The following is a 27997-nucleotide window of genomic DNA, read 5'->3' as shown; positions in this document are numbered from 1 at the left end:
TTCATTATTCCTACCTCTGGGACGCTAAGTTTGAAATCCTCTGGAGTGCAAAAACCCTGTTATTTCAAGAGAAACATCAGTCTCAGCTCAAAAGAACAGAGAGGGATTGATAGTACTCTGATAAGACAAACGTGTGACAAGAGTGAGGGGAGAGGGTCTGGATATCGTACGCCTAGTTATAAAACATACAACACAAAATAAAAATATATGTTAACTCAAGATTTGGGTGAAAAAGTCTTCATTATTTCTTAGCATATAAATGAACATGAGCACATAAGAGTGAATGCAACATTGAATACTGAACTTAGTCTGTCTTGATGTAGAACTGATGGCTAGGTCTGTTTTGGGAGAGAAGGGGGTCCTTCTACCAAGCCACAGAGCAGATCATGGCGGAGACTACGTCCCTTAACTCATCAAGTGAAAACTCCTCTGTTCCTGACATCATTCCAGGAAAGGTCACTGTGGTCACCTGTAATCTAAGAGAAAAACATCTTCCCGGAACACTGACAAGATTCTAGAGCCTCCATCCACATTGGAGTAGTAAGTGTTTGTGAGAAGGAGAGGTTGAACTCAGTAACCCCAAAGTTTCAGTGCAAAATAGCTTACTGTTTGTTGCATCATTAAGTACCACCATGGTCATGGAACAATATAAAAGTGTTTGTACAGCAATACAAATAAATACTTTTCAGTTCATTCCCTCTTTCACTTGTAAAAAAATCCATAGAAAATACATTTAAAAAGTGTAAAAACGCCGAGGTAAAAGGAGAGGCAGGAAGTCTCTGTGACCATCTCCAGGTCTGCCTCTCCTCACAGAGTTAGATGGAGGACAACCCCTCCATCCATATCCCGCCCCAGGCCCTTACGCAGGCCCCAACGTCTCCACATCAGTAAGAACCTGATCGAGGATCTCGTCGATGACTGGACAGTCGTAGTTGACTTGTTCGAGGTCCAACGCCGGGACAAACGTGACAAGGAGACGACCAATGCTCCTCCGAAGCTCCCTCAGTCTGAGAGAGACAGACAAAGAGAAAAAAGGGTGTTCATGTACAGTGCCTTCAGAAAGTATTCACACCCCTTGACTTTCCCACAATTTGTTGTGTTACAGCCTGAATTTAAAATGGATTAAATTGAGACTGTCACTGGCCTAAACACAATACCCCATTATGTCAAAGTGGAATTATGTTTTTACAAATTAATAAAAAATGAAAAGATGAAATGTCTTGAGTCAATAAGTATTCATCCCCTTTGTTATGGTAAAAATGTGCTTAAGTCAGATAATACGTTTTTTTTCTCTTCATGACTACCTCATCTCTGTACCCCACAGATAATCATATGTAAGGTCCCTCAGTTGAGCAGTGAATTTCAAACACAGATTCAACCACAAAGACCAGGGAGGTTTTCCAATGCCTCGCAAAGAAGGGAACCTATTGGTAGATGGGTATAAATACATTTTTAAAAAAGCAGACATATCCCTTTAAGCATGGTGAAGTTATTACACTTTGGATGGTGTATCAATACACTCAGTTGCAGGAGAGGAAGGATACCGCTCAGGGATTTCACCATGAGGCCAATGGTGACTTTAATTGCTGTGATAGGAGAAAACTGAGGATGGATCAACAACATTGTTACTCCACAATACTATCCTAAATGACAGAGTGAAGAGAAGGAAGCCTGTACAGAAAAAAAATATTCCAAAACATGAATCCGGTTCGCAAATAAGGCAGTTTCTGTCCTGAATATAAAATACTATGATTAGGGCAAATCCAACACAAACATCACTGAGTACCACACTTCATATTTCCAGGCATGGTGGTGGCTGCATCATGTAATGGTATGCTTGTCCTTGGCAAGAACTAAAGACTATTTTAGGATAAAACAGAAGAGCTAAGCACAGGCAAAATCCTAGAGGAAAATCTGGTTCAATCTGCATTCTAACAGACAATGGGAGACAAATTAACCTTTCAGCAGGACAATAAACTTAAAGTGGTTTGAAAATCTATGGCAAGACTTAAAAAGGCTGTGATGATCAGCAACCAACTTGACAGAGCTTGAAGATTTTTAAAAACAAAAATGTGCAAATATTGTACAATCCAGGTGTGCAAAGCTCTTAGAGACTTACCCAGAAAGACTCACAACTGTAATCGCTGCAAAAGATGATTCTAACATGTATTGACTTGGGTGTGAATAATAAGTAAATTAGATATTTGTATTTCATTTTCAATAATTGTGCAAAAATGTCTAAAAACATGTTTTCACTGTCATTATAGGGTATTCTGTGGGTGAGAAAAAAATGTCTATTTCATCCATTTTGAATTCAGGCTGTAACACAACAAAAGGTGGAATAAGTCAAGGGGTATGAATACTTTCTGAATGCGCTGGTGATTTGATGACCATACAGGAATACTGAAGGAAACAGAAGTGAAAATCTTATCCTCACGTCTGGGGTGCCTCCGAGGTCGAGCCATTAGCAGCACCAGTGGCCGCTACGTCTCCCCTCTCTGTCTGGGCAGCTACAGCCTGAGCTGCTTCTCTCTCCTCTTTCTCTCTCTCCTCTTTCTCCTGTTTCTCCCTCTCTTGTTTCTCCCTCTCCTGTTTCTCCCTCTCCCACTCTTGTTTCTCCCTCCTCAGCTCCACCACGTCCCGCTGCAGCGTCTCACACTGGGACCAGAGGTTGCCCCTCTCCTCTTTCATAGCCTCCACCTGGGGGTGGGAGAGTAGACAGGGACACAAAAGGGAATGGACGGCAGATGATTATGCGGAGGAAGATAAGAAATCACATCAGATAGACAAACTGATTCATGTTCGCTTACACACAGTATGATGCATTGCCCCATCACCACCTCTTCATCCTCCACACACCTGGTACATCAGGTTTCCATCAAACTAGCTTTTTCATGGTATGGTAAAATATCAACAGCATACCTATAAAGGTAGGGGGGATAAAATGGCCACTCACCTGGGAGCGTAGCATGTCACGTTCACAGTTGGCGTTGCTGAGGTCCTGGAGCAGAGTATCTACCTGTACAGCCAGCTGGTCACTGACCTTACTCCCCTCTGCTTGCTCTCGTTCTCCATCCCCTGCTCCAGTCTGACAGGCCAGGTGGCATTGCTCTCTCTTCACAGCGGCCCGGGAATGCTCCTGCATGCTGCCCTCAAGGTCATGGAGCTGGCAGGTCAGCTTGTGGACCTGCTCCTTGAACTGGTCCCTCTCATGGGCTGCAGCCTGCATGAGCTCCAGCAGCTGATCTTGCTGCTCCTGGGCCTCTGACAGGTTACGGAAGTCAATCCGAGGAAGGTCTGATGGGTCTGGGACAGATGGGCCAGCAGAAAATGGGCCTGCAGAGGATGGGCCTGGTGTGGACGGGCCTGGTGTGGACGGGCCTGGTGTAGATGGGGCTGCAGAGGACGGGCCTGCAGAGGACGGGCCTGCAGAGGAAGGGCCTGGTGTGGAGGGGCCTGGTGTGGAGGGGCCTGGTGTGGATGGGCCTGGTGTGGAGGGGCCTGGTGTGGAGGGGCCTGCAGAGGATAGGCCTGCAGAGGATAGGCCTGCAGAGGATGGGCCTGCAGAGGATGGGCCTGCAGAGGATGGGCCTGCAGAGGATGGGCCTGCAGAGGATGGGCCTGGTTCTGTTCTCTTCCTATCTCTTTCCTCCTTCTCCCTCTTCTTGTCGTCCTCTTCTTTGTTCTTCACTTTTGTCCGGTTCTCTATTCTCTCCTTCTCCTTTTCTACTTCCTCCTTTTTCTTTCGCTCCTCCTCTTCATCCTTCACTTCACCCCGTATGTCTGTCTGGGTGGTGATGCTCATCTGCTCTGAGGAAGGTGGTAGAGGGGAGAGGTTGGTCGCTGCGGTTCCCGTCTCCACGGAGCTTGTTCCTATGCCATTGGTCCTAACGTTGCCAGTGCCAGAAGGTGTTTCCACAGCCCTACTCTCTGACTTTACCTTGGCCATGTCAAAGGTTGCCTTCTTTGGAATAGGGGTGCTGTTGGTCTCCAAGATAACAATGTCATCGTCATCCGTGATCTCATCATCATCATCGTCAATAGGGATGATGACTGATGGGGATGACACATTCATCTCTGCTGCCGTTGATGCGGTCCCCATAGAGGTGTTTTGGTGGAAACCGTTCACCCTGGGTCTTTTGGTGTCCCTTTCAGAGGTCATGGCCAATGTTCTCTTCATTCTACAGAGGATATGGGGGCTTATTATGCACCATTAAACAAATAACAATGATTATTGACAGAATTTCTCTGTCCCTTGTGGCAATGATATGTAGTACAAACACTGCGAGAGAGACAGAGAGCGAGAGAGAGCATACAAGGGAAGAGAGACTACCACTCAGACAGTGGCCCTACCTTGAAGGTGTTGAAGGGGCTGGAGGGCTTGAAAGAGAGCACACGCTAGAGATGATGGGCATGTGGTTGGAGGAAGGGCTGGTCCCTATGAAGAGAGATATACATTTATATCAACACCTACATTATCAAAAACATCCCCATAACCATAACATACGCAGTTCACAGTAGACATACCTGATTGTGTGAGGGGAGAGATCCTGAGAGGAGATGATCTGGGCCTAGCACTGAGTGGTGATGCTGTGGTAGCCCTAGTGCTCAGTGGTGCCTTCACATTAACTCTGACTGTGGGGGGAGCTGAAGCTGGAGACATCTGTACAGCTGTCCTGAAGCTCTACAAACGACAGAGGAAGGGAAGGACATGAGTAGGAAGACTTTGTATTGGCTGTTTTTATTCAACCAGCTAGTCCTCCTCGCCTCTGCACTAGGTGCTGCTATATGACATAGCTAGACCCACCGATGTCTTTATAAGCTGCAGTTTCAGGTCCTCCTGTTGGCGCCTCAGAGCCTCGTTCTGCCGAGCCAGCGCTGCGATCCGCATCCGCTCTGCCTTTTTCTGCTCATCTTCATACTGACACACACACACACACACACACCAGAGCCGGGCATTAGGACATACACAACAGGGTAGTTTGGGCAGGGTACACAAAATATAAGGTAGAACAAATCATGTGTAGGCATGAACCAGGGTATGACACATACACAGACAGGCAGACACACACAGAAATAGCTAACCTGTTGTCGTTTCCACTCCTGCTGCATTTTGGTGTTCCTTTCACTGTGAAATAGAGCACAGTTTAATTTAATTGAAAATGAAAAGCCATAATTGCATTAATCTCACCTGCTGACATCATACACATTCTATGGAATAGCCTATCAGGTCCGAAATGATTGGCACCCTTGATAAAGATGAGCAAAAGGTTTTCAATGGAGTTCAAGTCAGGAGACTGATTTTGTCGTCAATTAACAATTTCTCGAATTTGATGTGTGCTTGGGGATATTGTCTTGCTGGAAGTTTCACTTGCAGCCTCCAAGTTTCAGCCTCCTCGCAGAGGCAACCAGGTTTTTGGCTAAAATGTCCTGGTATTTGGTAAAGTTAATGATGCTGTTGACCTTAACAAGTGCCCCAGGATCAGTGGAAGCAAAATAGCACCATAACATTTACATTTTAGTCAAGATCTACCACCATATTTTACAGTAAGTATGAGGTTATTTTCTGCACATGCATCCTTATTTTGTCGCTAAACCCACCACTGACTGGTGTGCATGCCCAAAGAGCTCTGTCATCTGACCATAGCACCGGCTCCAATCCAAGTGGCAATGCGGTTTATCAAACTCTAGGCATGTACATTTGTTTGTTGCTCTCAATAAAGGCTTTTTCTTGCAATCATTCTGAGGAGCCTATTGGCATGGAGATGGCGTCTAATTGTAGATTTGGAGACGTGGTGACCCGGTGATGCGACAAAGTTTTGTAATTCTCCTACTTTGGCCCTTTTATTTGCCTCCTGAACCATCTTCCTCACTGTGCGTGGGGACAAGATACACATGCGTCCAATACTAGGCAAGTTTACCACTGTTCCAACGGTTTTAAACTTCGAAATTGTTGCCTTTATAGGTAGTATGTATTTTTTTTTTGTGCCATTGCCAGATTTATGAATGTCAACAACCATGTCTCTTTTCGTTTGTGAGTTCTTTTCTTTTTCCTATGGTGATGGATGACAGGGAATTTACATGCATGTTACCTAATGTTTATACCCCAGTGAAACAGGAAGCCACGGAAGGCCACAATACAGTTCCTTAAACTGAGATTAATTTACAAAAGTAAACTGAATTAAGAATTTTTATGAGTACAAATACTTTTGACGTTATCTTTTTTAGAACAAAATATTACTTAAACAAAATCTTTCTCTAAGCAATTTATATAAAATAATAAAACAATATAGCACAGTATTTAGATTTATTGTATACAATTTTTTTTGCTCATCTTTATCAAGTGTGCCAATAATGGACCTGACTGTACAACGTCAACTCCTTGCCTACTGTGTTGCAAAATTAAGTGAGAATTTGCACAGTAATCTGTCAAGTCAAAAGTTAGGTGTGCTTGCTGAAGCAGTTGGCAAAAAATGTCCCCCACTTTAAATCTTCGACATACTTCTTTTTCTTTTGCACGCTACTCCTCTTACACCGTTTGGATTGAGTTGCTTACATACAACCTTTTGACATCTTTTATACTTTTTAAAATTGTTAAGATTTTTGTCCTTATTTTTGTCCTCCATCCACTTTCATGGGATTTCCTCAACATTCTAAAAGGTCCCATTGTGACACCACTTTTAACATTCCATTCACTGTAAATGCAACAAAGCAAATTGACACAAATTAGCTACTTCTCTGCTTTTCAAATCTGAAATCGGAACAATAATATATTCTACCGATCAATCAATATAGCTGTTTTACTAACCGTGCCAACAATATATAAATAACTGAAATTTTTAACATTTTCCCAACAAGTTAGAGGGCATGACTTCTTGGTCTACTTATCTGCTATTCAAATCTGGAAACAGAACAGATTGATCTGTTACCAATCAAAAAGGACAATTGTTTGAGTAACCGCATCAACTACTTTGTCTGAACTTTTACAAACTGAAATTTTGATTAAAAGTTACAGCTGTTTAAAGTGACGAAAAGTAGCTAGCTAACGTCAGCTTACAGCTCTCGTGTCATCATTGAGCAGCCCAAACGGAGCCATTACTACGGATACTCACAGCGCATGGGGCAGCGCTGGGAGCTATGGACAGACAGAGACGATCAGCTATAGATACTAACGAAGGAAGTTACTGTACTTCTAAATTCGGGTTGAGCCATCAGGCCTGGGTAGGGTAGGGTCTGAACGTCGACGGCATGGGTAGGGCTTGCTCTAAAAAGTCATGCCCATGCAGGACTCTAGATAGAATGTAGCACTGGTTGCATTAACCCAGGGCTTCGGGATACAGGTGTGAATCACTACATGTACCCACACACTTTATTTTTGCTTGATTGAGCTTGCCTGGCTTAACGGACCAATAGAATAGTCCCAGAATTGCAAACCCTAGCCATCTGACACTCCAGGCAGGCTAGAGAAAACTCTCAAAGTATAGTATTTGAACATACAGTATTTGACACAGACTTTTCTTTCCTAACAGGTCTGAAGGATAAGTCACACAATCTTGTGTCCCTGTCCGATTACGTAAATCAGACAAAATCATGTCATGAACATTTCCTGCAAATTCTATCAATTTGCTTTGTTTATAACTTAAAGTAGATTGAAATTGAACTAGTGACTAGACATGTGTATCCCCCTGGGGGCAGTGGTGCTACGAGGGAATGGGTGCTCTTATCCCGTCAGTGGGTCCCTCTTCCCACTGATCCCAATTTAGCCCAGAGAGAACTTCAACAAAATCCTGCTGTTGTCCAAACCATTGTGATAAAAGTTTAATTTAAAACTTCAATCCCTCCTTGTCTTCTGTACTCTATTATCACATTTTCCATATACTGTGGTATTCTAGTAGGAGAGTGTATTAAAAAAGTGTAGTGAGAGTGTAGTTATTTCTGATAAAATGTGTGATCCGATTACCCCACAATCCAATGTCTTAAGGTTGACACACTACATGACCAAAAGTATGTGGACAGAGTAATGACGTTGGGTCCGGGAACTGCTACAGGCTCCCCTGCCTCAGCCGGACCACCAGGCTCCCCTGCCTCAGCCGGACCACCAGGCTCCCCTGCCTCAGCCGGACCACCAGGCTCCCCTGCCTCAGCCGGATCGTTGGGCTTTCATGCCTCAAACGATCTGTCAGGTTCCCGCGCCCCAGCTGACTCGACAGGTTCCCGTGCCTCAGCTGGCGTGACAGGTTCTTGCACATCAGCAGGGGTGCTGGTCCGCTCCTGATCCCCGGGTTCGCCCCCTTTGACGGCGTCCTGCAGCTGGAGCCGCGCGTCGGGGACGGGGTACTGTCACGTGTACTCCCTCTCTGGCCTCTAGGTCATCAGGCTGCTGATTATCCTCCCTCTCTGGCCTCTAGGTCATCAGGCTGCTGATTATCCTCCCTCTCTGGCCTCTAGGTCATCAGGCTGCTGATTATCCTCCCTCTCTGGCCTCTAGGTCATCAGGCTGCTGATTATCCTCCCTCTCTGGCCTCTGGGTCATCAGGCTGCTGATTATCCTCCCTCTCCTGCCTCTAGGTCATCAGGCTGCTGATTATCCTCCCTCTCCTGCCTCTAGGTCATCAGGCTGCTGATTATCCTCCCTCTCCTGCCTCTAGGTCATCAGGCTGCTGATTATCCTCCCTCTCCTGCCTCTAGGTCATCAGGCTGCTGATTATCCTCCCTCTCCTGCCTCTAGGTCATCAGGCTGCTGATTATCCAGCACACCTGTCACCATCATCACGCGCTGCTGCGCCTCATGACACTCACCTGACTCCATCACCTCCTTGATTATCTTCTCTATATCTGTCACTCCCCTTGGTTCTTTCCTGTTATTGACTCTGTTTTCATGTCGGTGCGTTGTTTGTATTTCGTGTTTTTTTCTTCTTCATTTATTTAAACACTCACTCCCTGAACTTGCTTCCCGACTCTCAGCGCACTCTTTACAGACATTTCTGTGATCTAACTGCCCCACAATCATAATTAATCATGTTGATATAGTAGTCTATCAAAGTAACCAGACCAATTATATTACTAAATGTAACTGACTATATGTAACTGCTTTGCTTCAAACAGTAGATACTTTTTTTTTAACTTCTTCCACTACCACAAAAATACTTTTTATAAGAGCTAAAGCAAGCCCCACAACTTTACTTCATGTAGTTACCATCTAGTTATAATTATATTTCTTCCATCCACTCTAGAGCTTAAAACGATTGAAGTTATGAATACGAAACAAACTTTAAAACCTACAGACTGCCCCAACTTATATAGCTTGAGAAAATATTTTTGATAGCATTTATACATTTTGTACTACAACAATATTTAAATGATCTCCCAATACATTTTAATGGCAAAAAGGCCCATAGGCTTGAATGCTAAAAAAATTAATTCTAGTAATCTCCTTTCACCGTTTAAGCTATCAACTCCAAACCAATGTTCACACGTGCAGAATTACCTAACTTAGATTTCTTGCATTCAGAATTTCGATACCATTTATACTTTTTGAACTATAAGCATTTTAATTGTTAATAAAAAAGCTCCATAGGCTTGAATGGGAAGTATTTGAATTCGCCACTGCTCATTCACCGTTTAAAGGGTAGGTAGCATAAACGTAACCACATGTAACATATGGATTTGCATTAGTATACACATCAAAAGTCCCAAAGCAAAGTTACCTCACTTTCTATTTTTCAAGTTATTACATAAAACCTATCAGAATTCCTTTGAATGTCAAATTCATGTTGGAAATTAAACCAAAATCGTTTGCACTTAGCCAACTTACAAGCAAATACTATATGAATTTATTGTTACAAATCAGCTTGTAAGGTTGTTAGCTCTACCAGCCTGCTAACGTTAGCCCTACCAGCCTGCTTATGTTACATTAGCACTGTATGCGTCAGCCAGTTGCTATCAACCCCTAGCTTACAGCTAAGTTTTGAAATACATAACGGCATCTAACCAGTTATCAAATAATGTCACCGGTATACGCGGATCCTTTGTCTGCACTTCTCATGGCATTTGAACCGATTCCAGAGGCCGACCAAAAACAACGGCGCCAGAGGGTGCCAGAGCAGGTTTCTAGTGAGGCTTCGGATGTGCGCACACCACCCAGAGTATATTACTCGCTAACGTCCAGTCCCTAGTTAACAAAGTAGACGAAATCAAGGCAAGAGTTGCTTTCCAAAGAGATATCCGGGATTGTAACATACTCTGTTTCACGGAAACATGGCTAGCTGGGGACATGCTGTCGGAGTCCGTACATCCAACGGGATTTTCAGTGCATCGCACCGACAGGAATAAACATCTCTCCGGTAAGAAGGGCGGAGGTGTATGTTGCATGATTAATGTTTCATGGTGTAATTGTAACAACACACAGGAACTCAAGTGCTTTTGTTCACCTGACCTAAAATTCCTCACAAGCAAATGCCGACCATATTATCTCCCAAGAGAACTCTCCTCGGATATCGTCACAGCCATGTATATCCCCCCTCAAGCGGATACTAAGATGACCATCAAGGAACTTCACTGGACTTTATGCAAACTGGAAACAATATATCCTGAGGCTGCATTTATTTTAGCTGGGGATTTTAACAAAGCTAATTTGAGAACAAGGCTACCTAAATTCAAATCAACATATCGATTGCAGTACACGAGTGAATAACACGCTCGACCATTGCTACTCTAAATTCCGCGATGCATACAAGGCCCTCCCCCGCGCTCCTTTTGGCAAATCCGACCATGACTCCATCTTGTTGCTCCCCTCCTATAGGCAGAAACTAAAACAGGAAGCACCCGTGCTTAGGTCTATCCAACGCTGGTCTGACCAATCGGATTCCACACTTCAAGATTGCTTCGATCTCGTGGACTGGGATATGTTCAGGGTAGCCTCAGGCAATAACATTGACGTATATGCTGACTCGGTGAGTGAGTTTATAAGGAAGTGTATAGGAGATGTTCCACTGTGACTGTTAAAACCTACCCAAACCAGAAACCGTGGATGGATGGCGGCATTCGCACAAAACTGAAAGCACGTACCACCGCATTTAATCATGGCAAGGCGACTGGAAACATGGCCGAATAAAAACAATGCAGCTATTCCCTCTGCAAGGCAATCAAACAAGCAAAGCGTCAGTATAGAGACAAAGTGGTGTCACAATTCAATGGCTCAAACACGAGACGTATGTGGCAGGGTCTACAGACAATCACGGACTACAAAAAAAACCCCAAAAAAACAGCCCTGTCCCGGACATCGACGTCTTGCTTCCAGACAAATTAAACAACTTATTTTGCGAGCTTTGAGAACAATACAGTGCCACCGACGCAGGCCGCTATCAAAGACTGTGGGCTCTCCTTCTCCGTGGCAGACGTGAGTAAAACATTTAAAAGTGTTAACCCTCGCAAGGCTGCCAGCCCAGACGGCATCCTTAGAGCATGCGCAGACCAGCTGGCTGGTGTGTTTATGGACATATTCAATCCCTATGTCAGTCTGCTGTCCCCACATGCTTTAAGATGGGAACAGGAACAATGGTGGCCAAGAAAGCTAAATGACTATCGCCCTGTAGCACTCACTTCTGTCATGATGAAGTACTTTGAGAGACTAGTCAAGAGACTAGTCAAGGATCATATCACCGCCACCGGAGATCAACTCCAATTTGCTTACCGCCCCAATAGGTCTGCAGACGATGCAATCGCCATCACACTGCCCTATCCCATCTGGACAAGAGGAATACCTATGTAAGAATGCTGTTCATTGACTACAGCTCAGCATTCAACACCATAGTAACCCCGCCCTGTGCAATTGGGTCCTTGACTTCCTGACGGGCCGCCCCCAGGTGGTGAAGGTAGGAAACAACAACTCCACTGATCCTCAATACTGGGGCTCCACAACAGTGCATGCTCAGCTCCCTCCTGTACTCCCTGTTCACCCACAACTGCGTGGCCAGGCACGCCTCCAACTCAATCATGAAGTTTGTAGACGACACTACAGTGGTAGGCTTGATTACCAACAACGACGAGACAGCCTACATTGAGGAGGTAAGGGCGGTCGGAGTGTGGTGTCAGGAAAACAACCTCTCACTCAATGTCAGCAAAACAAAGGAGATGATCGTGGACTTCAGTAAACAGCAGAGGGAGCAGCCCCGTATCCACAGACGGGACAGTAGTGGAAAAGGTGGAAAGTTTTAAGTTCCTCAGTGTACATTTCACAGACAAACTGAAATGGTCCACACACACAGACAGTGTGGTGAAGAAGGCTGAACCTCAGGAGGCTGAAAAAATGTGGCTTGTCACCAAAAAAACCTCACTAACTTTTACAGGTGCACAATTGAGAGCATCCTGTCGAGCTGTATCACCGCCGGGTACGGCAACTGCACCGCCCACAACCGCAGGGCTCTCCAGAGGGTGGTCTGCACAACGCATCACCGGGCGCAAACTACCTGCCCTCCAGGACACCTACAACACCCGATGTCACAGAAAGGCAAAAAAGATCATCAAGGACAATAACCACCAGAGCCACTGCCTGTTCACCCCTCTACCATCCTGAAGGCGAGGTCGGCACAGCTGGGACAGAGATAGAAGCTGTTTTTCAATCTCACGGCCATCAGATTGTTAAACAGCCACCACTAGCACAGAGAGGCAGCTGCCTACCTACAGACCTGATATCGCCTGCGTCCAGCAAAACGTTTGGTAGAATTAAAATGTTTTGCACTAGAATAAATGGCCTAGCTACTACCAAACGTTACTGTGGTGGGAAAACTCGCTGCATAATGAAAACACAAGCAACTTGTGTGACGAACCAGCATTCGAAATATGTTGCCATTATTTTTGCTTCCATCAACAAATCACACAAAGCACTGTTGTCAATCTTACCGCATTTTGCGGAAGGTCTAACGTTGGTTTTTCCCTCCATGCATAGACAAAATAATGATGCATGTTTCAGCCTCAAGGTCAATTATCTGCAAATAGCCTAGATATTCAGTTATGCATCGAAATATCTTTAGATGCAGCATTAATTGTTCATTGTAAACTGGTTGGTTCGAGCCCTGAATGCTGATTGGCTGACAGCCGTGGTATATCAGAACGTATACCACGGGTATGATAAAACATTTTTTTTTTTACTGCTCTAATTACCGTGGTAACCCGTTTATAATAACAATAAGGCACCTCAAGGGTTTGTGGTATATGGCCAATATACCACAGCTAAGAGCTGCATCCAAGCACGCCGCATTGCGTCATACATAAGAATAGCCCCTAGCCGTGGTATATTGGCCATACACCACACCCCCTCATGCCTTATTGCTTAAGTATATGGTAGATGGTTGGGTTCTCACTGTTGCTTGTATGTTTTCTGGTATGAAGGTTGGTCATCATCGGAGTCTTCAGGCTCTTCCTCTACCATGCAGCTCCTGGAAAGGCAGACGATAATGAATGCCCATATACTGCCGCGGCAACGTCAACACACACAGGTACACACACAAATACATACACTCTGGTAGGCAAGTAGACATGCACACAAAGACCGAGGGGGCCCAAAGGCAGGGGGAGGTCACACAACATGTTATAACACTTTATAAACATGTTAATTTCATCTAGCTGGGTTCGGGACACACCTGAATTGGGGGTCGGGGTTCATGTGGCAGAACCACTTCTCTGGGAGCAGTCTGCAATCAATCCCATCTGGCAGCTTCCTCCAGCGCAGGCAGGTGTCACATTGCACCCAGTTCTGGTCCGGGCGCTTCCTATGGGGGTAGAGGTACACAGAGGAACCAGTTAGAGGAGGGATGGAGACACAGAGGAAAGGAGAAAGATGGAGGAGTGTTTTATTTACATGGTGTCTTCCACTGGTACGGTGCTGTTAGGATCTTCTTTGTCTCTTTTAAAGCGGATCTCTTTCCAGTAGTCCTCCAGCTTAACCCCTAAGTTGTTGATGGTTTTCCTGCACAAAGAAAATAAGAAATAAACAATGACAGTTCACGTAGTGCCGCTTTATCCAGCTAAATTATTCAAAGTACACTATCTTTAAAGTATGTGGGCAGATGGCCGCAAAACAGTCCGATTGTTTTGTTTCATTGAATGGAAAATGGTTCTTCAGGAAGTGTTCTTGAAGGGAGCACTCTCCTCTTCACCTATATGCAATAAGAGTCCTTACCTGTATTTGTCGGTATTGTCAAAATCTTGCTTGTTGTGGGTGGGCTCCAGAAAGTTACACTCGATAACCCCAATGACCCCGAGACCTTGGATGTTGGCCTGAAGGGGGTAGAGGTGGTTATGAGTCAGTGATGGAGGACATGAGGCATCTGAGTACCACAATGGATGGCAATAATTTTTCTTATGCACAATCCACGCCCAAACATACAAATACTCTTTTACCTTGAGTTGAACGCCCACTCGCTCATAAGGTTTTATGAGGCGGTTCTTGTGGTACATCATGATGCCGTATTGGTCTTTGCTCTTGGTGTTGTACCCAAAGGTGATGGGAATACGTCTGTTCTGGTACAGGACTTAAGGCCTCAAACAGGAAGGAGAGAAGATGACATATCCTCTTCCCTTTGTGAAAAATACCATATTGTATCACTGTGTTGAACATGAACATCTAGCTATGGAATGTATTGAACTAATATTAGCTAAACTTAGGTAAGTGATTATTATTGCAAGCTTATAAAAGTATTGTGTCTATGGCAGTGGCTGATGGTATTTCTTGTATGTAGAGCATAGTACCCATATTTGCCTATTTCTATTTTCCCTCCAAAAGAAAACAAAATTAGTGTCTCGAGGATGTGACAACACAAACACACACAGGAAAACGCAAACACGGCACACACAGTAAAGCCATCCACAGAGGCTCCTGCATGGGGTAGGATACCACAAAGTTGGGCTTGTAATAGTCCTTAGCGATGTATGCCAGGCTCTTGGAGATGAGCTCAGTCTTCACTTTCTGCCCTCGAATGACGATCTGCATACGCGGCTTCAAGTAAAGAATACTGCAGTATGCCTGAGCACACAAACAGCACATTGAGAGAATACAATAAACAATCAAAATACAACACCAGAAAAATGGGAAAGAAAATTTCACACATTCAAATGATAACACACTAGTCCAGTGTTTACAAACTCTGTCCTGGGGACCACAAGGGTTGCAAATGTTGGTTTTTGCCCAAGCTTTACACAGCTGATTCAAATAATCAACTCATCATCAAGCTTTGATTATTTTAAATCAGCTGTGTAGTGCTATGCAAAAGCGAGCAAAAGCGTTCTCGTCCCAGACTAGTCAAAGGATAAAGTATTTGAATCTAGCTAAAGCTACGCTGTTGTCAGAAATGCTGTATGGAATGTCAATATAACATCACTATACTAATACTTACACGTAGCGAGTAGTAACTCTCTGGTTTTGTGAGCAGCTCCGACCGCCTGTATTGCTCACTGGTGCTCTCCAACACATCCAACGGGATTCTGATGTCATAACTGGATGTTGTGAAATCAAATTCTGTCTGTCCTGTTAATGTCCTGTGGACAAAAATAAACACTTACTGTATAGACTCCTACTCAACCGTTTTACACGCTCCATACTTCAAAAAGGGCCTTTGTGCTGACCCCTAATGGTGGAATTTTAGGTTTTGATAATGTTCAAGGAGAAAATTAAAGTGAAACCTACAATTCCACCAAGGGAGAAATCTGATGGCCGAGAGAGTGGCAATTTCAAAGGAGAAGTAACATTTGAAAGTAAATTCCACGTAGCAAAACTCAATAGTTGAGGGAGAAGGAAAGAGGAAAATGTCCTTATACGGACTGTGTAAGAGAGGAATACCCAGGTGTGTGTGTGTCTGACCTGCGCAGGCTCCAGATGATGATGCGTGTTCCTGAAGAGCCCATGGAGCAGGTGGAGTTGATGGCTTTGAGCTCTGTGAGCAGCTCGTTCTCCGTCTTAAAGAGAGAGTAATACAGGATGTCCTGCAGACTGGCCTTGTGCTTCTCATTCACACGGAGTGCAGAAGTCAAGGACAACACACACAGGGACAATACAACCGACAGACTATAAAATGACACTGTGTACAAGTACATCTATAGATCTACGTCCCACTTGTCCAAACTGTTTGAAGGCGATGACAGTTTAAGCACTATGACGTGTGTGTATGTGCAGTGCGTATGTGTAGTCTCTATAAAAGGATATACTGGTTGTGTGCAACGCGTTGGAAGGAGACAATGGGTACGATGATCTGCTCTGCTTTGATCTGTGCCAGGTAGCTCTGTGAGAGCATGCCTACATGCATGGTGTCTCCATCTAGAGACTTGGAGAACACGATGGCATCTCGTCCCAGACGCATGGACCCCGACTTGAAACCATTACCGTAGAGACCAATTGGGTGCTGGCCGTTTATGACTGTCTTGTCACTGTAACCAAAGCTGAGGAGAGAGAGAGAGAGAAACATGGTGGTTTTCTATGTACATCAATCAGAAACGTGCATTCTTATAGCACAGCAGACATTATTTTGTTTTTTTACTTGTCCCTGGTTTGTTCCGGGGATGTCCCTTAGGACGTTTTCAGGATATTCTCTGAACATTTGTTTTTCCAGTCGTCAAGACGTTACATGATGGTCCCAAGGGAACGTTCTCTGGGAGGACTGCTGTAAATTCCCTGGATGTCATTGAAGACCAAGTCATGACGTTCTCAGGACATTCACCAGTATCATCAGGATGTCACGTGATGGTCCCAAAGGGGGTGTTCTCTCTGCAGGACTTTTGTCCAGGCTTTTATCTAACCTGATTCACCCTGCTAAAGTAGTGGTAATGGATCAGAGAACTGTCCATACCTGAGCATCTTGTGCATCTTTTCATAGTCCAGCCCATTTCCATTGTCCATGAAGATGAGGCAGTCTTGGCCTTTAAATTGGGTCTTATCAATCCAGAACTGCTTGGCATTGACATCTGGATCATAGGCATTATCTGGAAAAAAGACATGGAAATAAAGGATTTGTAAGCACAGAGGAATATGAACAGAATAAATCAGAAATTACATTTTTCCTCCAATATTGATTTTTTACAATGTTGCTTTACAAATAACGAATCTCTTGCATAGTGTATGCCACTATAGTAGACCACCCAAGCCATTTGCCCAATGCCAACACATCCACGCCAAACCAGCATAGGAGTACAAGCCAAATCACACTGCCATCTGTGTTGCTAATGCTGTGGAAAACTACCACACATCATCAGGGTTTTAGACACCCAATATAACATTAAAGCTGTGTAATGTAAAGTGTGATAGATATAATATGTCCTCCTTTGTTGCTTGTGCAACGCGGACCATTAGAACAGGCTGGCTTTGACAGCTGTCACAGAGGATGCAACCTCAGCTGTAGATGCAACATCCTCAAAACACTACTGGAACATTAGACTAACACAAACATGTGGTCTGGTCTCCCTCTCCCATCAACTACCTTCAAAATCACTCCCTCCCTCTATCCATCCAGACATCTCCTTTTCAAATATTCATCCCTACCGCCATCTTTGTACTACTATCTTCTATTGTCTAGCTCATCCACTCTCCATTATTCTGTCTGGAGTAAGCTTGAATCCAAAGGCCTCTCCAAAGCCATACTGGCAGGGTGGGGTTGGCAGTGTGTGTACTGGGTAGATGGGAAACACTGGGCTGATGAGAGATATTGCTATATCCTAAGCCTTTATTGCTCCAGGTACAAAGAGAGAAAAAGAGTGGGATTGGTTAGCAAAGTGAGGGGTATTGAAGGAAATCAAGAGTGTGAGATACTGGAACAGAGAAAGATGGAGATAAGAGAAGGAGAGATTGATGGAGATGGGAGGAAACTGTATCAGAGACATGCACAGAACTGTGATGGACAACCGAGACGTTATCTGGTGACAGGCTGAATACTAAACTGGGTTGGCAGACAAACTGCAGACTGGCAGACTGCACTGCAGCAACAGAGAACTGCTCACTGCTCAATGCCTGATAAGCAGGGCTCCAGAAGGCAACCATTTAGTTGACCCTATAACTATCTGTGCGAGTTACATTTTTTAATTGGTTACACATTCTACCTGGTCACCTCAATCAACATGTCCTATTTTTGGGCCAGATAAAACCTTGACTTGGTTAAACAGTGAACTGCATTATACTCATGACTCCTTTAATGAAATGGTCTGCCCTCCTGCTGTGCCTGTTTCGCTGGGGCCAGCTGCTGTAATGAGCAAGCCTCACCCTGTGTGCCCTGAGAAATGCATTCTGATTGTATAACAATTTAGAAAAAACAACCTTGGAAGCAACTACTGCTGTCCATGTTAAAGAGAGGGACACGGGTATAGGTAACAGCTTTCTGTAGGTATTATTTGTATTTCTCAACTCTCAATGTTGAGCTCAAAGCACACAGTTTTACAATCAAGATATTCTGAATGTGAAATGCGCATATGCCATGGCGAGTGCACTAGGCCTCATTGGAGATGAGTAGGTAGTAGGACTATTACAAACGTTTTTTTAGCACATTAAATGTACTGTTTGATTAACATGGCTACTAACATTAGGTTAGCAATCTAGCTAATGTGTTTACAGTTTCCGCTTCCTCAGGTGGTGAATGAGCACCAATTGAATTAGGCCTATACCTATATGTAATATTAGTGCATAAAGATAACGGACAAATAATCTCTATTGAACAAAAAAAAACTGAAAAATCTGTAGCCCTATTTTGACAGTAAAAAAATGCATGACAATCACTGGATTAGGTTGCATGTCAAAATATCTTGAATCATGCATTCCTGCTTAGACATGTAACAAGGTATTTATTGAAAACGATCCCAGTAGTCTACTACACACTTCTTAACAAAGCACTGTGAATGACCTTACAATCCCTTCACAATCCCTTCCCCTGGAGCCCAGTGATAAGGGAACGGGATTAATCATCATGGAGGCTGCAAGTACCTGTGGAAAAAGACCACCCCAGGGACAGGACTGCTGTGGGATAGGCTGTAGGCCTAGCCCGCGGGATAAGAGCCTTATCCAGACACACTACTGTAGGCTAATTGTCAGAAACGATGGTAATATGGTTCAGAAACTTAAAAAAAGTCAAATCACAATGACGTAGTTCGAAAGCAAATCAAGGAGATGCGAAGAGAAGTGAGGAAGGCGAGCCGAGAAGGGAAGGGGCGGCAGCGTAGCCTAGTGGTTAGAACGTTGGACTAGTAACCGAAAGGTTGCAAGATCGAATCCCCGAGCTGACAAGGTACAAACAAATCTGTCATTCTGCCCCTGACCATGGCAGTTAACCCACTGTTCCTAGGCCGTCATTGAAAATAAGAAGTTGTTCTTAACTGACTCGCCTAGTTAAATAGATATCATCCTAACCAACTTGCCCTCTAAATACACCTCTGCTGTTTTCAACCAAGATCTCAGTGATCACTGCCTGCATCCGTAACGGGTCAGCGGTCAAACGACCACTCATTACTGTCAAACGCTCCCTGAAACATTTCATCCGAGCAGGCCTTTCTAATTGACCTGGCCGGGGTATCCTGGAAGGACATTGACCTCATCCCTTCAGTAGAGGATGCCTGGTTATTTTTTTTTTTAAATGCCTTCCTCACCATCTTAAATACGCATGCCCCATTCAAGAAATTTAGAACCAGATATAGCCCTTGGTTCTCTCCAGACCTGACTGCCCTTAACACAAAAACATCCGGTGGTGTTCTGCATTAGCATCGAACAGCCCCCGTGATATGCAACTTTTCAGGGAAGTTAGAAGCCAATATACACAGGCAGTTAGAAAAGCCAAGGCTAGCTTTTTCAAGCAAAAATTTACTTCCTGCAACACAAACTCAAAAAAGTTCTGGGACACTGTGAAGTCCTTGGAGAATAAGAGCACCTTCTCCCAGCTGCCCACTGCACTGAGGATAGGAAACTCTGTCACCACCGATAAATCCACTATAATTGAGAATTTCAATAAGCATTTTTCTACGGCTGGCCATGCTTTCCACCTGGCTACCCCTACCCCGGTCAACAGCACTGCACCCCCCACAGCAACTCGCCCAAGCCTTCCCCATTTCTCCTTCTCCCACATCCAGCGGATGTTCTGAAAGAGCTGCAAAATCTGGACCACTACAAATCAGCTGGGCTAGACAATCTGGACCCTTTCCTTATAAAATTATCTGCCGAAATAGTTGCAACCCCTATTACTAGCCTGTTCAACATCTCTTTCGTGTCGTCGGAGATTCCCAAAGATTGGAAAGCAGCTGCGGTCATCCCCCTCTTCAAAGGGGGGGGACACTCTTGACCCAAACTGCTACAGACCTATATCAATCCTACCCTGCCTTCCTAAAGTCTTCGAAAGCCAAGTTAACAAACAGATTACCGACCATTTCGGATCCCACCGCACCTTCTCCGCTATGCAATCTGGTTTCAGAGCTGGTCATGGGTGCACCTCAGCCACACTCAAGGTCCTAAACGATATCTTAACCGGCATCGATAAGAAACAATACTGTGCAGTCGTATTCATTGACATGGCCAAGGCTTTCGAATCTGTCAATCACCACATCCTCATCAGCCGACTCAACAGCCTTGGTTTCTCAAATGATTGTCTCGCCTGGTTTACCAACTACTTCACTGATAGAGTTCAGTGTGTCAAATCGGAGGGCCTGTTGTCCGGGCCTCTGGCAGTCTCTATGGGGGTGCCACAGGGTTCAATTCTTGGGCCGACTCTTTTCTCTGTATACATCAATGATGTCGCTCTTGCTGCTGGTGAGTCTCTGATCCACCTCTACGCAGACGACACCATTCTGTATACTTATGGCCCTTCTTTGGACACTGTGTTAACAACCCTCCAGACGAGCTTCAATGCCATACAACTCTCCTTCCGTGGCCTCCAACTGCTCTTAAATACAAGGTAAACTAAATGCATGCTCTTCAACCGATCGCTGCCTGCACCTGCCCGCCCAGCATCACTACTCTGGACGGTTCTGACTTAGAATATGTGGACAACTTCAAATACCTAGGTGTCTGGTTAGACTGTAAACTCTCCTTCCAGACTCACATCAAACATCTCCAATCCAAAGTTAAATCTATAATTGGCTTCCTATTTAGCTACAAAGCATCTTTCACTCATGCTGCCAAACATACCCTCATAAAACTGACCATCCTACCGATCCTCGACTTCGGCGATGTAATTTACAAAATAGCCTCCAATACCCTACTCAATAAATTGGATGCAGTCTATCACAGTGCCATCCGTTTTGTCACCAAAGCCCCATATACTACCCACCAATGCGACCTGTACGCTCTCGTTGGCTGGCCCTCGCTTCATACTCGTGGCCAAACCCACTGGCTCCAGGTCATCTACAAGACCCTGCTAGGTAAAGTTCCCCCTTATCTCAGCTCGCTGGTCACCATAGCAGCACCCACCTGTAGCACGCAATCCAGCAGGTATATCTCTCTGGTCACCCCCAAAGCCAATTCCTCCTTCGGCCGCCTCTCCTTCCAGTTCTCTGCTGCCAATGACTGGAACGAACTACAAAAATCTCTAAAACTGGAAACACTTATCTCCCTCACTAGCTTTAACCTCTCTAGGGGAGGTGGGACGAAATCGTCCCACACTATTCAACAGCCAGTGACAAATCAGAGCGCCAAATTTAAAACCACAAAATGTCATAATTCAAAGTTCTCAAACATAGGACTATTTTACACCATTTTATAGATACACTTCTCCTGAATCGAACCACGTTGTCCGATTTCCAAAAGGCTTTACAGCGAAAGCAAAACATTAGATTATGTTAGGAGAGTACATAGACACAAAAAACCACACAGCCATTTCCAAGCAACTAGCATGCATCACAAATACCCAAAACACAGCTAAATGCAGCACTAACCTTTGATGATCTTCATCAGATGACACTCCTAGGACATTATGTTATACAATACATGCATGTTTTGTTCAATCAAGTTCATATTTATATCAAAAAACAGCTTTTTACATTAGCATGTGATGTTCAGAACTAGCATACCCACCGAAAACTTCCGGTGAATTTACTAAATTACTCACGATAAACGTTGACAAAATACATAAATTATTTTAAGAATTATAAATACAGAACTCTTTTATGCAATCGCTATGTCCGATTTTAAAATAGCTTTCGGCGAAAGCACATTTTGCAATATTCTGAGTACATAGCTCGGCCATCACGGCTAGCTATTTTGACATCCGCCAACTTCGGGGCAACCTAAACTCAGAATTACTATTAGAAAAATTGGATTACCTTTGCTGTTCTTCGTCAGAATGCACTCCCAGGACTTCTACTTCAACAACAAATGTTGTTTTGGTTCCAAATAATCCATAGTTATATCCAAATACCGCCGCTTTGTTCGTGCGTTCAGGTCACTATCTGAAGCGCATTTCGTGACATTTTTTTTTTTTAATATTCCATTACCGTACTTAGAAGCATGTCAAACGCTGTTTAAAATCAATTTTTATGCTACTTTTCTCGTAAAATAGTGATAATATTCCAACCGGGCAACGTTGCATTCATTCAAAGACTGATAGAAAAAAATTGAGAAGTCTCACTGTCCCCAGGCTGACCACTTACAAACTCTGCTGCTGTACTTTGCCCAGAGACAGCAGACACCCCATTCCACTTTCTGGCAGCTTTAGAGAGCCAATGGAAGCCTTAGAAAGTGTCACGTTACAGCACAGATGCTGTAATTTCGATAGAGATGCAACAGAACGACAACAAATTGTCAGACAGGGTACTTCTTGCATGGAATCTTCTCAGGTTTTGGCCTGCCAAATGAGTTCTGTTATACACAGACACCACTTTAGAGTGTTTTCTATCCAAATTTACTAATTATATGCATATTCTCGTTTCTGGGCAAGAGTAGTAACCAGTTTAAATCGGGTACGTTTTTTCATCCGGCCGTGAAAATACTGCCCCCTATACCACAACAGGTTAAGCACCAGCTATCAGAGCAGCTCACAGATCACTGCACCTGTACATAGCCCATCTATAATTTAGCCCAAACAACTACCCCTTCCCCTACTGTATTTATTTATTTTGCTCCTCTGCACCCCATTATTTCTATTTCTACTTTTCACTTTCTTCCACTGCAAATCTACTATTCCAGTGTTTTACTTGCTATATTGTATTTACTTCGCCAGCATGGCCTTTTTTGCCTTTACTTCCCTTATCTCACCTCATTTGCTCACTTTGTATATAGACTTATTTTTCTACTATATTATTGACTGTATGTTTGTTTTACTCTGTGTGTAACTCTGTGTTGTTATGTGTCAAACTGCTTTGCTTTATCTTGGCCAGGTCGCAATTGTAAATGAGAACTTGTTCTCAACCTGGTTAAATACAGGTGAAATAAAATAAAAAATAAAGGTAAAATAAAAAATAAAAGGGGACCTTGAACATCCATTAGGTTATATTCCCAATCATTCTATGGTATCGGAGACATTACGGAGTGTTTGCATTCCCTCTTTTTCTGACGCTCTCATATAGTTTATGTTTATCTATGGCTGCCAACTTGAAGAGTGGAGAAGGGAGAAAGGTAGAGAGGAGGGGCAAGACAGGGGATTACATGGATTTAGAGTGATAGTCTGAGCTTCCATTAGGTTATATTCCCACTCATTGTAGGGTTCAGAGAGCTTTAGCATTCTCTGTCCATCTTGAGTAGTTTATGTGCGATAGCAGCCAACAGCAATTACTTTTTATAGTACAGTCTGGAGAACGGTAGTAGAAAGGTAGAGGCAAAGTGAGTATAGGGGGGGAGGACATGGCAGGGGAAAGAAAATTGCATATTCCTTAGTGTGATTTGAATTGAGAGTGATACTCAGAATATTCACTCCCTTTGCAACCCTACTCTGGAAAACAGACATCCCCAGGGACAGGACTGCTGTGGGTCCGTCTATAGGACTATCACTTTTAATCCGTTTCAAGATATGGGATATGTTCTGGGTAGCCTGTGAGAATAATATTGACGAATACATGGATACGGTGACTGAGTTTAACAGGAAATGAATAGGAGATTTTGTACCCATAGTGACTATTAAAACCTACCCAAACCCAAAACCGTGGATTGGTGGCAGCATTCGCGCAAAACTGAAAGCGCAAACCACCGCATTTAAAAATGTCAAGGTGACTGGGAATATAGCCGAATAGAAACAGTGTAGTTATTCCCTCCATAACGCAAACAAACATGTAAAATGTCAGTACAGAGACAAAGTGGAGTCGCAATTCAACGGCTCAGACACGAGACGTATGTGGCAGAGTCTACAGACAATCATCTGACTACAAAGGGAAAACTAGCCATGTCGTGGACACCGACGTCTTGCACCCAGACATGCCAAACACCTTTATCGCCCGCTTTGAGGATAACACAGTGCCACCGACGCGGCCTACCAAGAACTGTGGGCTCTCCTTCTCCGTGGCCGACGTGAGTAAGGCATTTAAGTGTGTTAAACCTCGCAAGGCTGCCGGCACCAGACAGCATCTCTAGCCGCATCCTCAGAGCATGCGCAGACCAGCTGGCCAGAGTGTTAACTGACATATTCAATCTCTCCCTATCCCGGTCTGCTGTCCCCACATGCTTTAAGATATCCACCATTGCTTTTTGGGTACAGGAACAATGGTAACTGAACTAAATGACAATCGGGCGATAGTAGCATTCACTTCTGTCATCATGAAGTGCTTTGAGAGACTAGTCAAGGATCATATCACCTTTGCCTTACACCCTAGACCCACTTCAATTTGCTTACCGCCCCAATAGATCCACAGACGATGCAATCGCCATCGCACTGCCCTATCCCACCTGGACAAGAGGATGTAAGAATACTACAGCTCAGCATTCAACACCATAGTACCCGCCAAGCTCATCATTAAGTTTGGGGCCCTGGGTCTGAACCCTGCCCTGTGCAACTGGGTCCTGGACACAGGGGCCCCATAAGGGTGCGTGCTCAGCCCCCTCATGTACTCCCTGTTCACCCATGACTGCGTGGCCACGCACACCTCCAACTCAATCATCAAGTTTGCAGTCGACAACAGTAGTAGGCCTGATTACCAACAATGAGACAGCCTACAGGGAGGAGGTGAGGGCCCTGGGAGTGTGGTGCCAGGAAAATACCCTCTCACTCAACGTCAACAAAAGAAGCTGATCGTGGACTTCAGGAAACAGCAGGAGGGAGCACCACCCTATCCACATCAACATGACCGCAATGGAGAAGGTGGAAAGCTTCAAGTTCCTCAGTGTACACATCACGGACAAACTGAAATGATCCACCCACACAGACAGTGTCGTGAAGAAGGTGCAACAGCACCTCTTCAAGCTCAGGAGGCTGAAGAAATGTGACTTGGCACCGAAAACAATCACCAACTTCTACAGATGCACAATTAAGAGCATCCTATCAAGCTGTCTCACCACCTGGTACGGCAACTGCACCATCCACAACCGCAGGGCTCTCCAGAGGGTGGTGAAGTCTGCCCAACGCATCACCGGGGGCAAACTACCTGCCCTCCAGGACACCTACAGCACCCGATGTCACAGAAATGCCCAAAAAAATCATCAAGGACAACAACCACCCGAGCCACTGCCTGTTCACCCCGCTATTATCCAGAAGGCGAGGTCAGTACAGGTGCATCAAAGCTGGGACAGAGACTGAAAAATAGCTTCTATCTCAAGGCCATCGGACTGTTAAATAGCCATCACAAGCACCTTAGAGGCTGCTGCCCTATATAGGTATACTTAAATTCACTGGCCACTTTAATAATGTTTACATATTTTGCATTACTCATCTCATATGTATATACTGTATTCTATTGAATTCAATTCTACTGTCTCTTATGCTATGCTGCTCCGACAATGCTCGTCCAAATATTTGTATATTCTTCATTCCTTTACTTTAGATTTGTGTATATTGTTGTGAAATTGTTAGATATTACTTGTTAGATATTACTGCACTGTTGGAGCTAGAAACACAAGCAATTCGCTACACCCGCAATACCATCTGCTAAATGTGTATGTGACCAATACAATTTGATTTATAGGTCTACCCCAAGGGGAAAAAGAAGACCCATCCATTAACACTGTGGGTATGGGAAAAGAATCCCATCCAAAAATGAGATGCTCAGCAGGATAAAATAGGTCACAAAATGAGTGCAGAACATTGCCTCAGAGTAGCCATTTTAACACCATGATGCTCAGTGATTGGATAGTAAGGATTTAATGACTCACAGTTGGACACAGCGATTGGACAAATATGACAGGTGACACACCGGGTAACTTGGCGACTGGACAGTAGGAATGATGACTCACCTATTAATTCTGCGATCGCGCTGAAGGGCCAGGTGTGGCTGGTGGAGTTTGTGTGGAGGAACTTGGGACAGAGCTGTTAAGGGAGGAGTAGAGTTAGCCTATGTTGATGACATTAAATGGATCAAATGTTGTATATTACCACATCCTTCAGGAAGCATTATGTTAGGGCTACTCCATTCTCAAATGACTGACAACCCTTGATGTCCTGACTGACTAACCTACATGTGTCCATCCCCACATCGTGAGTTTAAAGTGTGAAAAGCACACCCAATACTCACTGCCTTTAGTCGTCTCACACAAACCTCTCTCCATCTTCTTCACACACAAACCTCTCTCCATCTTAAACCTCCCCCTCCTATCCCCCCCCATCTTCAACCTCCCCCTCCTATCAAACACACACGCCTGTAGCTTCAGAAGCTTCCCCAAGCACAGCCCAGGGCACATGGAGAGGATAGTCTTAAATTAGACAAGATGCATGTCCGGGCCAATGTGGTCATTCTTGGCTATATGGTGATGAAGTTAAGCTATACACCTCGCACTTCTAACCTGTGCAAGGATGAAAATGGACACTATTTCACCATTTGAATGGCATATGATAGCTTGGATGCAGCAACAGCAACCATACTGTGACCGAGGAGTGGAATCACTGGGGTATATATTATAGCCATGAACTGGAGACAGCGTCCAAGATGGCCGACCGTTGTTTTCAACGTAATCTACTCACGTTCGCATACGCTGTTTCGTGGTCGTTGCCATCTGCTTTACAACGCCGTGAAAACACGCCCGTTAGGAAATCTGGCGCTTTGATTTGAACACAATTCAATCTCCCGGATTTCCGAATCTCTCGACGCAACTCGTTTTTGACAATAGTGGATGAGCGCCATTGGGCTACTCGGTGTGTGACACTGAAAAATATTGCACGTCACCACAACAACACCGCATGACATTAGATGAGGAGAAACGCCTCTACAAAGTATCTATTTTCCCCAAGTTCAGAAATAGTTCTGTATTTATCTAGCAAACGACAACATAGAAATATCCATCTCCGCTGGTCAGAAGATGTTCCATTTGGCAAGAGGACTGGGGGTTATCAATATCGCACGCGCTAACGGCAATCAACATTCCCAAAGGATATTGGCTAGCTAGCTAACGTTAGCTAGCTCCAAAACATACATTACATTATGCGATCGAACCAACAAGACTATCACCATACTTCTAAGTTTACTGCACAGCAATTTACTTCTAGATACAAATTCCAACAGATTACAGATACTGTAAAATATCATAATATGCTTACCGCACTTAGAGGCACTCCTCTCTGTACTTGCGACGCCATCTTCTCCGAAATGCAGAAGGGGCGTGGTCAACATGCACAAGTCCAGCGCGAGGGCAACGCCCAGCTGGACATAACCCCGCCCATAACATGCTGTTGGTGTGTTAAGAATAACTTAATGTATATGTTTAATCACGAACCAATTTATATACATTTAAAAGAAAGGCACTGGCATCTTAGTACGGCTAACACCTAACTATCGAAGTCCTTCTGACTTCAGAGTCTGGAATGGTTCTCTGATGTTGTCGGCACAATGCGTCGATAATGAAGGAGGCTGTGCTATTACTGGTTGGCTCTCTACTGTGTCTTTCTCAGTCAAAGACCCACACGACACAGCC

At 44.3% G+C, this 27997-nt stretch overlaps 1 protein-coding gene across 1 annotated transcript; it reads right to left on the bottom strand.

Moving 5' to 3' along the window:
• Positions 1-221: 221 nt before the first annotated feature.
• On the bottom strand, positions 222-27663 carry LOC115161141 (MORC family CW-type zinc finger protein 3). Its single transcript, XM_029711899.1, has 19 exons — positions 27624-27663; positions 26327-26399; positions 16839-16971; positions 16199-16431; positions 15857-16013; positions 15393-15534; positions 14894-15022; positions 14401-14520; positions 14180-14277; positions 13859-13966; positions 13641-13769; positions 13362-13436; positions 5086-5128; positions 4808-4921; positions 4528-4684; positions 4354-4438; positions 2957-4181; positions 2438-2700; positions 222-1007 (listed from the first exon to the last, which is right to left on the bottom strand). Exons 1-19 carry the CDS (start codon positions 27660-27662, stop codon positions 860-862), a joined length of 3471 nt encoding a protein of 1156 aa, XP_029567759.1. The 5' UTR covers position 27663; the 3' UTR covers positions 222-859.
• Positions 27664-27997: the final 334 nt, after the last annotated feature.

Source organism: Salmo trutta, chromosome 24 (assembly GCF_901001165.1).
Source record: "Salmo trutta chromosome 24, fSalTru1.1, whole genome shotgun sequence".
Taxonomy (NCBI): Eukaryota; Metazoa; Chordata; class Actinopteri; order Salmoniformes; family Salmonidae; genus Salmo; species Salmo trutta.
Note: the sequence above shows the minus strand (reverse complement) of the source record. Positions and strands in the feature narration are given on the sequence as shown.

Excerpts from the sequence above, each read along its gene's own strand:
- LOC115161141 (XM_029711899.1), bottom strand. The coding sequence starts at position 27,662 with ATGGCGTCGCAAGTACAGAGAGGAGTGCCTCTAAGTGCG. Across the intron at positions 14,521-14,893 it reads ATTACAAGCCCAACTTTGTG|AACAGACGTATTCCCATCAC; the intron begins GTATCCTACCCC and ends GTCCTGTACCAG. Across the intron at positions 1,008-2,437 it reads ACCTCGGAGGCACCCCAGAC|ACTGAGGGAGCTTCGGAGGA; the intron begins GTGAGGATAAGA and ends TGTCTCTCTCAG.